This window comes from Camelina sativa, chromosome 13 (genome assembly GCF_030686135.1).
Source record: "Camelina sativa cultivar CO46 ecotype springtype chromosome 13, ASM3068613v1".
In the NCBI taxonomy this organism is placed as follows: Eukaryota; Viridiplantae; Streptophyta; class Magnoliopsida; order Brassicales; family Brassicaceae; genus Camelina; species Camelina sativa.
The window spans coordinates 7,124,970-7,140,670 of record NC_141892.1 but is presented as its reverse complement, the minus strand read 5'-3'; the positions used below and the strand labels follow the sequence as shown (position 1 = coordinate 7,140,670).

At 33.8% G+C, this 15,701-nt stretch overlaps 2 protein-coding genes and 2 pseudogenes across 4 annotated transcripts; all 4 read left to right on the top strand.

The window, feature by feature from the left end:
* The first annotated feature begins 273 nt into the window (after window positions 1-273).
* LOC104735826 (putative lysophospholipase BODYGUARD 4) lies at window positions 274-2,035 on the top strand (annotated as a pseudogene). The gene is made up of 5 exons (XR_015577473.1): window positions 274-765; window positions 865-1,196; window positions 1,296-1,482; window positions 1,567-1,886; window positions 1,974-2,035. The product of XR_015577473.1 is annotated as a putative lysophospholipase BODYGUARD 4 (transcript).
* Window positions 2,036-2,699: 664 nt separating this feature from the next.
* Window positions 2,700-5,107, top strand: LOC104735824 (NADH--cytochrome b5 reductase 1). Its single transcript, XM_019234332.2, has 10 exons — window positions 2,700-2,905; window positions 3,054-3,173; window positions 3,344-3,485; window positions 3,655-3,745; window positions 3,825-3,902; window positions 4,004-4,084; window positions 4,171-4,260; window positions 4,356-4,421; window positions 4,536-4,622; window positions 4,830-5,107. Exons 2-10 carry the CDS (start codon window positions 3,056-3,058, stop codon window positions 4,920-4,922), a joined length of 846 nt encoding a protein of 281 aa, XP_019089877.1. The 5' UTR covers window positions 2,700-2,905; window positions 3,054-3,055; the 3' UTR covers window positions 4,923-5,107.
* Window positions 5,108-7,270: 2,163 nt separating this feature from the next.
* Window positions 7,271-9,503, top strand: LOC104735823 (AAA-ATPase At5g17760). Its single transcript, XM_010455676.3, has 2 exons — window positions 7,271-8,482; window positions 8,751-9,503. The coding sequence occupies exons 1-2, from the start codon at window positions 7,478-7,480 to the stop codon at window positions 9,258-9,260; spliced, it is 1,515 nt and encodes a 504-aa protein (XP_010453978.2). The 5' UTR covers window positions 7,271-7,477; the 3' UTR covers window positions 9,261-9,503.
* A 4,211-nt stretch (window positions 9,504-13,714) lies between these two features.
* On the top strand, window positions 13,715-15,274 carry LOC104738024 (AAA-ATPase At5g17750 pseudogene; annotated as a pseudogene). The gene is made up of 2 exons (XR_015577656.1): window positions 13,715-14,704; window positions 14,795-15,274. The product of XR_015577656.1 is annotated as an AAA-ATPase At5g17750 pseudogene (transcript).
* Window positions 15,275-15,701: the final 427 nt, after the last annotated feature.

Here is a 15,701-nt window from a genome sequence, read left to right as displayed (position 1 = left end):
AAACAGAAAGCTCTTTAATTACACACATAAGAGAGCCTCAACGGTAAGGCATTGAGACAACAAAACGACGTCGTTGAAGATACGATAAATTAAGAAAAATAAAATAATTAAACATAAAAACCCGCAGGTAAACAGGCTTTGCTGATTTGGGCCGGGCAAGGTTGCGGCCTTTAAACATATCTGTAAGAATTGCCGACAAGAAAAGAAAAAACATTAAAGTAATTTCAGAATGCATGCATTGAATACTGTATCAATATTTGTTGTTTACTTTGGTAATAAATTTCAAAAACTTCTCTCTTACGACGTGGCTTAACCACTCATCTCAAATTTCTCTGGCGCTCTAGATTCCCTCCTCCGCTTCTATGAGAAGATTCGGGACAGCCATCCACGCCGCCCTCTCTTTCATCGTCTTCTTCTTTTTCGACCTCATCGATGCGGTTCTTTGCGTCGCTTACGAGTTCGTCGACGAGGTTTTGGAGGGAAAATCCCGAGGCTGTTACTGCGCGGCGTCTTCTCTCCATAATCATACCACCGGTGAAAATGAGTGTTCGGAGACTTTATTCCGGAGGAAGAATATTTTCCGGGGAACGTGGTTTCTGGGATTCGCGAGAAAATTCAAATCCAAGCTCTATCGGATACTGCGAAAATCTAAGATTCATGAGTCGGTGAATAGATGGTCAGATTGTGGATGTCAATCTTGTAACTCGTGGACTAAGAACGAAGATGATAATCTTCACGTTGTGGCCAAAGATTCAACTTCTCGAGGTCAAAGATTAAACATATATTTTAGTATTATTCTTCATCGTTTGATTAGTTTAATGTTGCTTACAATTTGCATTTGATGTTACATGTTGAATTAAACAGAGGACTCTGTTCAGGAATCGTTAAAGAATGTGATTTTCATACATGGTTTTATGGGTTCATCATATTTTTGGACAGAAACTGTGTTTGAACACATTAACAAAGATCGTTATAGGCTCTTCGCGGTTGATCTTTTGGGTTTTGGTGCGAGTCCTAAGCCAAAGGATAGTCTTTATACATTGAGAGAACATGTGGATACGATAGAGAGATCTGTCATTAAGCCGTACCAATTAGATTCGTTTCATGTGGTTGCACATTCTATGGGCTGCTTAATTGCTCTTGCTTTTGCTGCTAAACACTCCAACATTGTTAAATCCGTCACTCTTGTCGCACCGGTGAGATATTAGTTTGGTTTCTAATCTTATGTTTTCAGCCTAATCTGCCAGAGATTCGATTTGTGAAATTATGTTTGTGTGTGTGTTTTTACAATACAGCCTTATTTTCCTTCATCGCCTGAAGGATCAGTCTTGAACCGGATCGCTCCGAAGAGGTTATGGCCGCCACTAGCATTTGGAACAGCGGTGATGTCTTGGTATGAACATATCGATAGATTTGTTTGTTTCATAATATGCAAGCATCACATGATATGGAATGGCTAATAAAGCTATGCATTGGTAAAAGGTAAAACGTTTGATCCGGTTTGAGTGATTTGCTTGGTTTGAAGCTATCTTTTTTCTTTCAATAAAGGTTTTATGTTTTGTTTAGGGAGATTCCTTGGAAGATAAAGGACATAACAAGGCATACACATCACTCGGCATGGCATAGTATGCACAATGTGATATGCGGTGGCTCCAAATTCGCTGATGAACATCTCAAAACCTTAATAAATCATGGCGTTAAGATTCACTTGATACAAGGCGACTGTGATATGATCGTTCCTTCACATTACTCCAGCAACATGAAGAGGAAGTTTCCAGCGGTGGAAGTTGATATCGTCGCTGGTGCTGATCATGATAGTATGATAAGTGGAACACGAGAAGAGTTTGCTGAGAAATTGGCTAGCATATGGTGTTCACGTAGAACAGGTTCAGTTACTTATAACTGAAGAAAACAAGAAGCAGGATTGTACTGAAACTAAACTGCGGTTTCTTGTTCTTTTCTTTGACATGAAGTGATGGAAGCGAGGTGATAAGGCCACTGATCAAGCAAAAGAATCAACCGGAATCTTCTTGAACGCATCTCCTTTCACAACGTAGATGCAAGCTTTGCCCAATTTCATCACAAAGTACACATAATGAGATCCGTATCGCCAATGAAAAATAACTTGGCTGAGAGACAAGAGTAATATATTGTCTTGTAACCCTGGGAAATTAGGTACCGGAACCGCTATTAACGAACTCCATGACAGTATGACACATCCTCGTCCTGATCCTTTTCAAAGTTAATAATGTTTCCTAGTCCCCCGAATCTTGATAATCTTTGTTGTACAAGATTATTCCAGCATTGCAAGCCTATATCCCCTTAAACCTCAAGAACTACTTGAGTATGCCAAACTAAACAACACATTAGTCTATCAAATAAGGCCAATGAATTTGAAATAGTCTCTGTAATCTACTAGAAGAAATTTACTTTGTTATACAATGGTTTTGACTGTTAGAATTATTTTTTTTGTCATCATAATTCAAAATACTCTATATCCTATTTTGAAATGGAAGTCTTTTTAAAGAAAAAGTTTACAAACTAGATTTCACTTTCCCTACCCACTTTCGTATACAGAATTGCACCAGTCAGTCAGAGCCGACATGTATGAATCCAGTAGCCATCGAATTCACCAACCACCACCATCCTCAATCCTTGAATGTAGTGTTTTTTTTAATCCACAAAAAAATTGGATAGTCATATGATTTGATAAAATTGTGGTAGATGAGTGATTGAAAATTATTATTATTTTTTTTTTTGTGTTTTTTTTTTAAGTATTAGAAATTGTATTTTTTGGTCAAATATTAATTAATGGATTAACATAAAAAGAAAGTAAAAAAGTGGTAACCAGAACGTGAAGGGGGTAGGTCTACCAGATTCCATCCCATTCGTTTTAATGACGGAGGTAACGAGGCAAAGATCCAACTCCAACTCCAAACCAATCCAAAAGCTCTGTGATTATTACAACAATCCCCTTTTTATTTTTTATTTTATCATTCTTAAACAATTTTGATTCTTTTTTCTTCTTCCTTTTTTGTTCGTTTTGGGTTAAGCTATGGATACCGAGTTTCTCCGAACCCTAGATCGTCAGATTCTTTTGGGTGTCTTCGTCGCTTTTGTCGCCGCCGGTGCCGGTGCTGCTTATTTTATCTCATCTTCCAAGAAACGTAGAGGTTCGATCTCTCAATTCAAAACTTTTCACTTCACAAATTACGTAGCTGATTGATTTGAGTATTCATTCTCTTGGAAGGCTGATCTCAAATTAGGCAATGATATTGTGTTGTATGCATCTCTTTGGGAAGGTTGAATTGATCCTTTTTTCTTTTGGTTGGTTCTTGGATAGTGTGCTTGGATCCAGAGAATTTCAAGGAGTTCAAGCTTGTCAAGAAAGATCAACTTAGTCATAATGTGGCCAAGTTCATCTTTGAACTCCCTACTTCTACCTCTGTCTTGGGTCTTCCCATTGGACAACACATCAGTTGCAGGTTCGTGACTCCTACTTCTCTATATTTACTTCATAATCACTGAATTTTGTGCAAGTTGCTGGATACTATAACCTTTTAGAATTGGCTATGAACATACTCATTTGTAGACTGTAGGTTAGATTTTGTGGGTAGACTGCTTTGATGAATAATTTGGTGGCTTTCTCAATAGGGGAAAGGATGCTCAAGGAGAAGATGTTATCAAGCCATACACCCCAACAACACTAGATTCAGACGTTGGACGTTTTGAACTTGTCATCAAGGTATATGCTTCAAAACACTTCTCAACTTGACTTTGTTTTTCTCTTTCTCTTTAACTCAATCGTAAAATGCTGGAACTAGATGTATCCGCAAGGAAGGATGTCTCATCATTTCAGGGAGATGCGTGTTGGAGACCATCTTGCCGTAAAGGGACCTAAGGTACTCTTAATTCAGATGTTATTCTTAGTTGATCAAACTTGTTAGTCTTTACTTTTCTCGAATCTCAAACTTTTGTTGTTGTATTACCTTTTCTTTGACAGGGTAGGTTCAAGTATCATCCTGGTCAGTTTAGGGCATTTGGAATGCTTGCTGGAGGTTCAGGCATCACACCTATGTTCCAGGTATGTCTGATACATTTGCGTTTAATGTTGTTTTTTTTGAAGCCAATGTATATGTTTGAAACGCATTGTATATCGTATTTGTGAAGGTCGCTAGAGCAATTCTAGAAAACCCAAAAGACAAGACAAAGGTGCACCTCATTTATGCCAATGTCACATACGAAGACATTCTCTTAAGGGTATAACGCTTTTCCCCTGCTGATTCTTAAGTTTTGCGTTCCCATAAGACTATTTTCAAACACTAAATGTGAATGAATATTTTTCTTTTTTTCAGGAAGAATTGGAGGGTCTTACCGCCAATTACCCAGATCAATTCAAAATCTACTATGTTTTGAACCAGGTTAGCAAGGAAATAAATGTTTTTGCGTTCATCTAATGTAATTTACCTAAAGAAAACTCTTCTTGATACCTTTTGCTCTTGGTGGTTTGGTTTATCTTCTGTAACAATGATTAGCCTCCGGAAACATGGGATGGTGGTGTTGGATTTGTATCTAAGGAAATGATTCAGACTCATTGCCCTGCACCGGCATCTGATGTTCAGGTAAACCTTCCTCTGTTTTTGATCTTGAACATACCCGACCATTATGGTTTCTAAATATAATATCGAAAACATCATCTTGTAAATGATAAGTGAAACAAAACTACAACATATTTCAATGTTTGAACAAATCCAAGAATACTGAAGAGAATGAAACATTGAACATATTAATGGTGTTTTAATCCTTTTATGGTTCATTTTATGTCGCAGATCCTAAGATGCGGGCCACCGCCAATGAACAAGGCCATGGCTGCAAACCTTGAAGCTCTGGGATACTCTCCGGAAATGTTGTTCCAATTCTGATCTACATCTCTGCGTTTGATTACTCCACTGTGGAACCTATTTTTCTGATTAATAATTTAGCCCAGCTATAAGAGTTCGTGTCTTAAGTCTTAACTGAGTGAGAGTTGTATTTGTGTTGGATGCTTTTATAAACCCTTTGTCCGTTATGTTATCCCAATTGAAGTATTAATTGTTTGGTTTGCGAATTGGTTAGACATACGGTTAACGTATACCGGTTTGGTACTTGATAGTGCGAGTGGTGGACATACCGACATGACCTACCCTATTTGTTTTGGTGTTTTGCTATACCGTATAGCCTATACGTGAATCATCAATCCACTTTTAAAAAGCATTGCTACAAAAGATGATTGAAAAATATTGGTCGAATGATTAACAAATTTATAGTACAGTAATTTTTATAGACAGCTTTTACAAGTCGGCTTGTTCTTTTCCAAAAACTTTTTTTTTTGTTGAAACATATAATGCTTTATGATTTTTTTTAGTAGTTTTCATGATGAAGTTGGCAGTACCTTAGCTTAATTTTTTACATGCAGAAATAAAAATTTATTTTCTCTATTTTCTATCCCCATCTTTGTAAAGTTTTTTCCTTGGCCGTCATATTCATAACTAGTGAAATGAGATTCTAGTAGTAGAAAAATGAAAAAAAAAAAAATATAGAGTAAATAACGAAAATAGTTAAATGAGATATAGAGTTAAATTAGAACGAAATCATAATGGTACGTTATATAGCCTAGCTTGTAATCCTTTTTGTAAAAGATAAAATACAAATAATAACGAAAACGTATCTGTCAAAAGACAAATGTTTTTTATAATGATCGTTCATAACTATGGAACCGTAGAGTGTGGTACTTCTGTCCTGCGACCATATCTCATGGTACCAATCAAAATCTTAATTCTATTATTTTCAAAATGTGCATCACATGCCCACCCCAGATAAGATTCAAGATTATTGATTCTATTATTTTTTTGTAAGCAGCTTGAAAATGAGACAAGAGAAACTCAATTGATCGTTTATAATTTTTTTTTTTAGTTCCCGCTTTTAACGAAAGAGAAAGAAGATAGGGACGTTTTTTCGACTAGAAAACAAAAAAAAAGTCACTTTAGTATTATATATTTAGATAAAAAACTGTATTGTTAAATTCACTTTTGAAGTATTGGTGTACGATGCAGAGCTTGCGTGGTTTGAATATTCATGAATCTATTTTGATCTATTAATATCAAGCCACGGTCCAAAATGAACGAAACTATATGAATCCATGACTCATAGTACACTTATTAATTTTGATATTTTTTTCTTGGGTTATGAGTCGAATAATCCAATGATACTCTGACACGTACTTTTTCCTTTTCGCATTCTGCACTTGTTGGATTACTACACGCAATTGCCTTTGGCCCCCCACTTGCCACGTCGCGACAATCTAGCGGAATCTTTTTTTCCTTGGTTTTGGTCTTTTATGGGTCAATCATTAAATACTGGAAATTAATTACTATACCATCATAGTTAAAAACCCAAGTTTATATTGTCACCATAAATAGTTACTGTACTATATGCAGTTATTAACATAATAAAACACATCTAGTAAAACTTCCCAAACTGTTTTGGAAGACAAAAATGTCAGTGTATTAGGTTTTGCTCTTGTAGAAATTGTTAAAAAGACAGCAAACATTATTTTGGTAATCGAGTTTTAGAAAAAATCAAACTAGTTTTTGAGTATATAATGACTATGTTACGTAAGTGTATATTGTCCAAGTCATCTTCCACCTTCAACAAACAAAATCCAAAAACTTTTATAATCAAAACAATTTGTTTTTTTCTTTCTGTCAAGCTATAAACGTTTCCAATAATAACATAAGTAGTATACGACGTTGTATCTATGTAAAAAAGTCACTGACGATGCCAATTGGCTATGTATGGATTTATATCTTTACCACATATCATGCTCATTTTTTTGTGTGTTATGGATATATTATCGAGAAGTATAAATAAGTAATTTGTACTTCGTTTTGCGATATTGTATGATCATGATGCATGCCGATTAGACTGTTCCGTTGTATAGTTCGGTACTTTTGTTGGTAATGATTATTCGTATAGTTAGATGTTTAAGTTTAAGCTAATTTCAGATCACTACATGAATAATATTTTAACACTACAACATGCACAATACAAAAGTTAGGAACATCAATATTTTTCGAGTCTTCATTGGTCAAGCAATAAATATTAAAAAAATACAGCACTGTTCATATGAGATAAAAATAGAAAATGAATGGACATGCTCTTCGTGGAAAGAGACGTGGAAATTTTCCATGAGTTTCTTTTGTCATCTTATTACTTACTTTTCCCATTCTCAAATTTTTTTTAATAATATTGTGGAAAAAATACACACATCCATTGAATAAAGACAGCAAGATAAATTAACCCCACATGAAAAACCTTCTTTCTTAAGCTTCTTCTCTTCTTCTTTATATATCTCTTTCACCCACTCTCGCTTTCACTCTCTCCATCTTCGAAGTATAACACAGTGAGCAAAAACAGAGAGAAAAAACAGAGAGATACGATGATTTTCTCAAAAGATCTTCCTTCACCTACATCGGTTTTCACAGCTTACGCATCAATGGCAGGTTACATGATGATGATACGATCAATGGCTCACGAGCTAATCCCTGCTCCGATCCAAGAATTCATTTACAGGAATCTCCGGTCTCTGTTCTTCCGTTCTTCTTCCTCCACTCTGACTCTAACCATCGACGACGACAACATGGGTATGAACAACGAGATCTACCGAGCCGCTCAGACTTATCTCTCCACCAAGATCAGTCCCGACGCAGTCAGGCTCAGGATCAGTAAAGGTCATAAGGATAAACATGTCAATTTGTATCTCAGTAATGGAGAAATAGTCAACGATGTGTACCAAGACGTGGAACTAGTATGGAGGTTTGTAACCGACGGCGGAGACAAGAAAGGTGGTGGCGGAGGAGGAGTAGGAGGAGGAGGAGGAGGAAGAAGAGGCGGTATGGATGATGACGGTAAAAGCGAGTACTTTGAGCTGAGCTTCGACAAGAAACATAAAGATTTGATCTTGACCTCTTACGTTCCTTACATCGAGAGTAAAGCTAAGGAGATTAGAGACGAGAGGAGGATCTTGATGCTGCATTCTCTCAACAGTCTTAGATGGGAATCAGTTATTCTCGAGCACCCTTCCACCTTTGAGACAATGGCTATGGAAGATGACCTCAAGCGTGACGTCATCGAGGATCTTGATCGGTTCATAAGAAGGAAAGAGTTTTACAAGAGAGTAGGGAAACCTTGGAAGAGGGGTTACTTGCTGTACGGACCACCCGGAACCGGGAAGTCTAGTCTTGTCGCAGCCATGGCTAACTACCTAAAGTTTGATGTTTATGATCTTCAGCTAGCCAGTGTGATGCGTGACTCTGATCTAAGGAGGCTTTTACTAGCCACACGTAACCGCTCCATTCTTGTCATAGAAGATATCGATTGCGCAGTGGATTTGCCCAACAGAGTGGAGCAGCCGGTTGATGGCAAGAACCGTGGCGAGTCTCAGGTTAGATTTCTCGTTTCTACTATATATATAATATATATTATTGGTTTTGGTATATGATTGGGCATTTTATTTTTAACCAAATATACCAAATTGAACCAAACCAAAATCAGTACCAACCCAATTTTATATATAAACCAATAGTTTTTGTTTCCTATACCAAACTGATTAGTGTAACAAGACTAATTAAATCTGATTAGTGATCCATATCACTTTAGTATAATTAAATAGTTTTTTTTTCTTTTGGTTTTCTATGACAATGTGTGTTTAGGGACCATTGACGTTGTCGGGGCTGTTGAATTTCATAGACGGACTATGGTCAAGCTGTGGAGACGAGCGGATTATAATATTCACAACAAACCATAAAGATAGGCTTGACCCGGCATTGCTACGTCCGGGTCGTATGGATATGCACATTTACATGGGACATTGCTCTTTCCAAGGATTCAAGACTTTAGCCTCCAACTACTTGGGTTTGAACGATGCCACAATGCCACACCGTCTCTATCCGGAGATTGAGCGTTTGATCGACGGGGAGGTAATCACGCCGGCGCAAGTGGCAGAGGAGCTGATGAAGAGCGAGGATGCTGACGTGGCTCTTGAGGGTTTGGTGAATGTTTTAGAGAAAATGAGGCTAAAATCAGAAGAATCGAATCCGGTGATGATGAAGAAGAAAGAGAGTAGATTGGAGATGGAAGAGATGAGCATAAGGCGTGATACAGAGGGTTCTCCGAGGAAGAACAGCAAAAGAATTAAGAAACTTGTTCTGTTTTGGACCTAATCGTGTGTTTACATGATCCATTAGTTCAAATGAGATTATGAGGGAACAAAAAAAAAGTAGACGTAAGAGGCTAATTACAACTCTAAGTTAAGTTCAAAAGTTTGGAATTCTCTGAGATGATGATATAAGTTGAGTGTTTTCTTCATTTATAAGTTTCTCATATGTTTATTTTCTAGGGTTGCATGTGAACCATGAATGTAAGACGCATTATGAAATATGGAACTTTCTTTTTCTTTAAAGAAACTATTTGGAGGTACTTTACCAAGAATGTCATACAGCGCACTATCAATATAACCAAAATACTGTATAAAAAAAATATATAGAGTGGAGAGTCTCTTGTTACAGAGACTTTGAGAAAAGCAAATCTTTTAATATCTTACTTTATTTCTTTAATTTATTTATATGTGGTAATCAATATTCTAAACGGACTATATATTTAATGAAATTAGAGATATATGTAGGCGAAACATATAATATACTAAATTTGTAATCAGATTTGCAATATATAATGTATATACAAAATATTTTTGCAAACCTATTTTTAGTAGGATTGGACCTTCGGATAACCCATTTAGGTTGGGATATTACCCGATCAAATTTGGTTAAACGGGTTTAGAAAAATAGAACCTATTAGGTATTTTTCAATATATAGGTTCGGTTTAGTTTGGGTACTATTTGCTTCGGGTCGGTGCGAGTTACAAATTTGAGAACCGATTATTACACAGAGTACCCAAAAATAATGATTTGATATAGCATTTATATTATAACGTTTGTTTAAAAAAAAAACATAAGAGTGTATGTAAAAAAAATATATAAATAATTAAAACATGTTTGATACAAATATTTCAGAGCGGATGTAATTCATGTTTCATCTTGTACCTGAATTCTAGTTGTATAGAGAATGCATTTCCAATAAGATTCTCGATATATGACATTTCCGATATTAGACAAAAAAAATTATTCTCGATTGGAAACGGGATGGAACGAATACAAAAATTACCAAAATACCATTTGGGACAAATACAAATATAGTTCATAGTATATTTCTATATCATATAATAAAACAATATTACAAAATTAGTTGACTTTTTTATTCTTATTATTTTATGTCTGGTTCATCTATATTGCATTACGTTTCTTCGTTTTTAAAATTTTAATATTGTAAAACACACTTTAATGCTTTTTTTAAAAAACATGTTACATATAAGATTGTAAACGTCGATATAATTCAAAAATAAAATAATATTTTTGAGGAAAATAAAATAATATTTTTGAGGAAAATAAAATATTATGGTTTGATATAATAATTATTTATAATACGTTCTAAAGGTATATCATTATATGTACATATATGTGAGAGTTTATGTTGCTTTTACTTATAAATAGTAAGGATCACAAAGTTTCTTTTAGTTGTTTTGTGGTTATTTTCAGTTTTGGGAATTCTTGATCACAAATATTTCGGAGTGGATGTAATTATTTGATCGGTTTATTAAAAGATAATTAATAAACTAATTTATAAACACAGTAACCATCATCAACATTATGCACACAAAAAAAGGGTAGATTGTTTTTCTTATGAGAATTCTGTGTTTTTGTAAATATTATTTGTAGACAAAAATTTTAAATTAATTTTAATATTATTTTTTAGAAACAGTTGAGAACTTTATAACAGAAAAACAGAAAAATGAATAATAATGAGAAGACAGAATATAAGTCAAATTTCATTTTTGATGTCTCAAAATTCATTACAAATTTTAAGTACAGTAAAAAAAAAAGAAATGTCAATCCGAAACTAAAATAATTCCAAATGGCTCTTACCAATTTCAATTTTAGTCCCTCATGTTTTTTTCATGTAAACCCCCAATTTAAACAAAGTTCACAAAAGATAAATAGTTTTGATCATTCTAATTTTAAAATTAGAATTTTGCACCCTTCTAGGATATCTTGCTTTCAATGTATACCGAGAACTTTCATGAACCAAGATCGAAATCATCCTCCGGTTTGCAAGCAATTTGTTAGAAAATATATATTAACGCTTGAAATTTGTTCTAGACCTTTTCCACTTAAGAACATGTAAATACTATATTAATAGAGATCCAACATATAAATCTATACAACTCAACTAATTACAGTGTCTCAGACTGTTGAAAATGAAAAAAAAAAATCAGTAGATTATAGTTTCTCCATCTATTGCTTTGTACACTTTTCCATGCTTCAAAATCCTTCCTTTCAATTCATCTACTAGACAACATGTAACAATATAATCATGGAGCATAAAAATAATACACTATTATAGTTAATGTATATAATGTACTAACATATAAAAAACAAAAAAAAAATCAAAAAGAATGATAAGAGAAAATCGATTAGAAATATTTGATCCTTAACCTGCACCATTATTTTAAAAGTTTTACAATCTTGACTTTTATATTTCACGTGTTTCTCAAGAGTTCCAAATCTGAAACACTTAAAACCAATATGAAAAATAAAAGTTAGAAAATTCAAAAACTCAAAACTTTGATGCTCGAAAACATTTTTGTGAATGAATGAAATGGAAGAGTTTGATACGTCTTATATAGTGATTAGATTAGTTAGGGTTTCCTAACACAAATTTTTTTTAATATATTAATACAAAAACTATTCGTCATTATTTTAGATTTCGTTCATTTAAGTTTGGTATATAGATTTTAGGAAAAGAAAAGAAAATCATAATTTAAATATATTTATTGTTTCTGTAAATATCTAAAAATATATAACTAAATTAAATATGTTTACATATATAAGTTTAAATTTAATTGCCCGATTTTGATAGTAACAAATTTACTTTTTATAAATTTGAATTTTAAATTAGTTGTTTGTAATTGGATAGTTTCATTTAAATGCATTAAATAGTTTGAGTGATTTTAGGGATTAATATGCTTGTAGCAGTTAGTATTATTATTTTACCTCCGCTGGGTAGGATCCAAATCCTTTCAAACCGGATAGCATAGGATCAACGTATTTTTTATTTAACCCGACTACAAACGAACCGGATCACTTTAGGATCCGCGGGTTTTTTAGTTTTTATTTTGACCAAACTACCATTTTCTCTTCTTTTTTTTGTTCTAACTTGAATGACATTACATTTAATAATAGAGAACTTTATGACTATATAGTGAAAAATATTTCTCTTTTAATAGTATAAATATATGTAGCCAATGTGAGACTCTACATACACTTTTCTATATCTTTTAATATATAGTCAAATTTTTTTTTGTACATATATAAAATTTCGGTTTTTAATTCTTTTGATATATACTAATCATAATTAATTACTTAAATTTTATTTAGGAAATATTACAAAATCTAAACTAAATAATTATTTATTTTTATCTAATTGTATTAAATTGATTTGTTATTTACGTAAATATCTCACAATATAAAAACAAATCAAATTTGTTTACATATATATATATATATATATATATAATTTTCGATTTTAATTCTTTGATTATTATGGAACCAAACTTTAATTAGCTTTCAAAGATATTGAGTAATTATCGGTTCTATTTATATGGCTGTAAAATTAAATTGTGATTTCCTTATATGTCAAACAAATTGATTAAATTCACTTTTTGAAAAAATCTGTTTGTATACTCATTTATAATTATTTTTTTCAATCACATTATAGACGATCTGGATACAAATATTCCGGGTCAATCCGAGATCCGCGCGTTTTCAAGACTTAATCTAATGGCATTACATGTAATATTCTCTAACTCTATGTCTACTTAATTAAAAATATTTCCCTTTTAATAGTATACATATATAGTAAATATATACTAAGGTTTACATATTTTTCTGTTTTTTCCATATGTATTAAGATGAATTAATTAACATAGTTTTTTAGGTTAAGAAAATTTAAAAATCTAAAATAAAAGATAATATTCAAAAATTAAATTAGATTTCTATAAATATCTCAAAAGCTAGAACCATTTACGTTATATATATACAATTTCAAATTTAATTTGATGGTAACAACTTAAAACATTTTCCAAAAATATCGGGTAATTTTAATTTTATAATTAATTTCGTAATTATTATTTCCATAAATATTAGATTTTCGAATAACAGTTTTTGTTTACCATGTAATGTTTATTTTTAATTATATAAGCAATTGGACCTGTTTGGCAACATGGATATATGATATGTTTTTTTTTTCAAAAATCTTGTTTTGTACTCCCAATTAATAGTATAGATATATATATACAAGAAGAAAAAGAAATTGTATATTTCTTTTTTTCGGAAAATAGAAGGAAAAATACTACTTAAAAAAAAAAAGAATAAGAATTTTTTTTCTTTTTTAATATCTCCAGAGTAACAAGACAATTACAATTTATATATAAACTCAATTTAACCAAAAGCCGCTAACGCACATTATATTGAAGGTAGACCAAACCCTAAAGTCGAAAACGATGGTGCTCTCTGGAGATCTCCCTTCTCTTGCATCGATATTTTCTACCTATGCATCACTAGCGGGAACCGTAATGATGATCAAACCAATGATTCACACGATAATTCCACAACCGGTGCATAACTTTGTTGTCTCTTACATCAAATCTTTAGTCGGCTCTCGTTCATCGACTCTCACGCTTGTCATCATGGATATGAACAAGACTGAGAGAAACGGGATAAGGAGGCAAAACGAGCTTTATCATTCGGCTCAAGCTTATCTCTCAAGCAAGATAAGCCCCGATGCATCAAAGCTAAGGATGACTAGAGACCCTAACAACAAGAACGTCAACTTATACCCCAGCGAAGGAGAGGTTGTCTCCGATGTTTACAAAGGCATTGAGCTCAAGTGGCGGTATTTAGCTGGAAGCAACAAGACAAGCACGGTTATAGATGGAGGAGTAGATGACGAAACCGTCAATTGGGAATGCTTCGAGCTTAGCTTCGACAAGAAACACAAAGACTTGGTCGTGAACTCCTATGTACCTTACGTGGAAAAGAAAGCAGATGTGATCAAGAACAAGAGGAGAATCATCAAGATGCACTCATACTCTATCTATTCTCTTCGCTGGGAATCTGTCAACTTCGAGCACCCTTCCACATTCAACACAATTGCTATGACGCATAAGCTCAAGCGTTCTGTGATGGAAGATCTTGATCGGTTCATCAAAAGAAAAGATTACTACAAGAGAGTTGGGAAAGCTTGGAAGAGGGGTTACTTGTTGTACGGGCCACCGGGGACGGGGAAGTCTAGTCTAGTGGCAGCAATGGCTAACTACCTAAAGTTTGATATCTATGATCTCCAGCTCGGAAGCGTGAAAGGGGACGCCAGTCTGAGGAACTTACTTCTCGCCACTAAAAACAGCTCGATTCTTCTTGTCGAAGATATAGATTGTTCTGTGGATTTGCCCACAAGGTTGCAACCAGCAACCACGACCTATGGTGCTCCCGAGGTTTGGTCTTCACTTAATGGTTTTATGTTATGTAATCTATTTTGTGCTAGTAATACATGCATGGATCCTAAATAAGTTTTGTATGAATAGGGATCAACACCACTAACATTATCAGGACTTTTAAACTGCATTGATGGGTTATGGTCTAGTTGCGGAGATGAACGCATAGTAATATTCACTACTAATAACAAGGAGAAGCTCGATCCTGCATTGCTCAGACCAGGCCGTATGGATATGCACATTTACTTGGGACATTGCAGTTTTGAGGGATTTAAAACATTGGCATCTAACTACTTAGGCTTGTCTCAGGACAATGATGACACTCACCGTATCTACCCGGACATCAAACGTTTGATTGATGGAGAAGTGTTGACTCCAGCTCAAGTCGCCGAGGAACTAATGAAAAATGAAGATGCAGATGTGGCGCTTGAGGGTTTGGTTAAGGTTCTCAAAAGGAAGAGATCAGAGTCGGAGAAATGTGATGATGAATCTAAGAAGATGAAGATGCTCGAAGAGGGAGAAGAGGATAATCTAACATTGAGGAGACCTGAACAATCTAGAGTTGAGTGATTACAATAAGGATTTGGTACTTCATATAGTTTTCATAGTTTCGGGTTTTGGGTTTCAATTCTATTTTCTTGGTTCATTCATCAAACATCCTAAGGTTATATTTAAATTTATAATTTTTCAATTCTAGTAATATAGGATATATTTTTTTGAAGATATGTATATATGTTTTGATAAGTAATATTCTAAACTTTTCTTACCAAAAAAAAAAATAATATTCTAAACCTAATATGGCTATAATTATTGATAAGAAACAAACCACAATTTCACAACTGATGAATATCGAACAATCACAGCGATCCGATTACAAGATGAGACTCCAGTGTTCGTAAAACAAGGAAGACTCGGATCCACCTTGAGAAGAAGAAGACTCTTCACAGAGATAAATCACCAACAAACCTAGAGAGAATCTAAAACGTACGTAACAAAA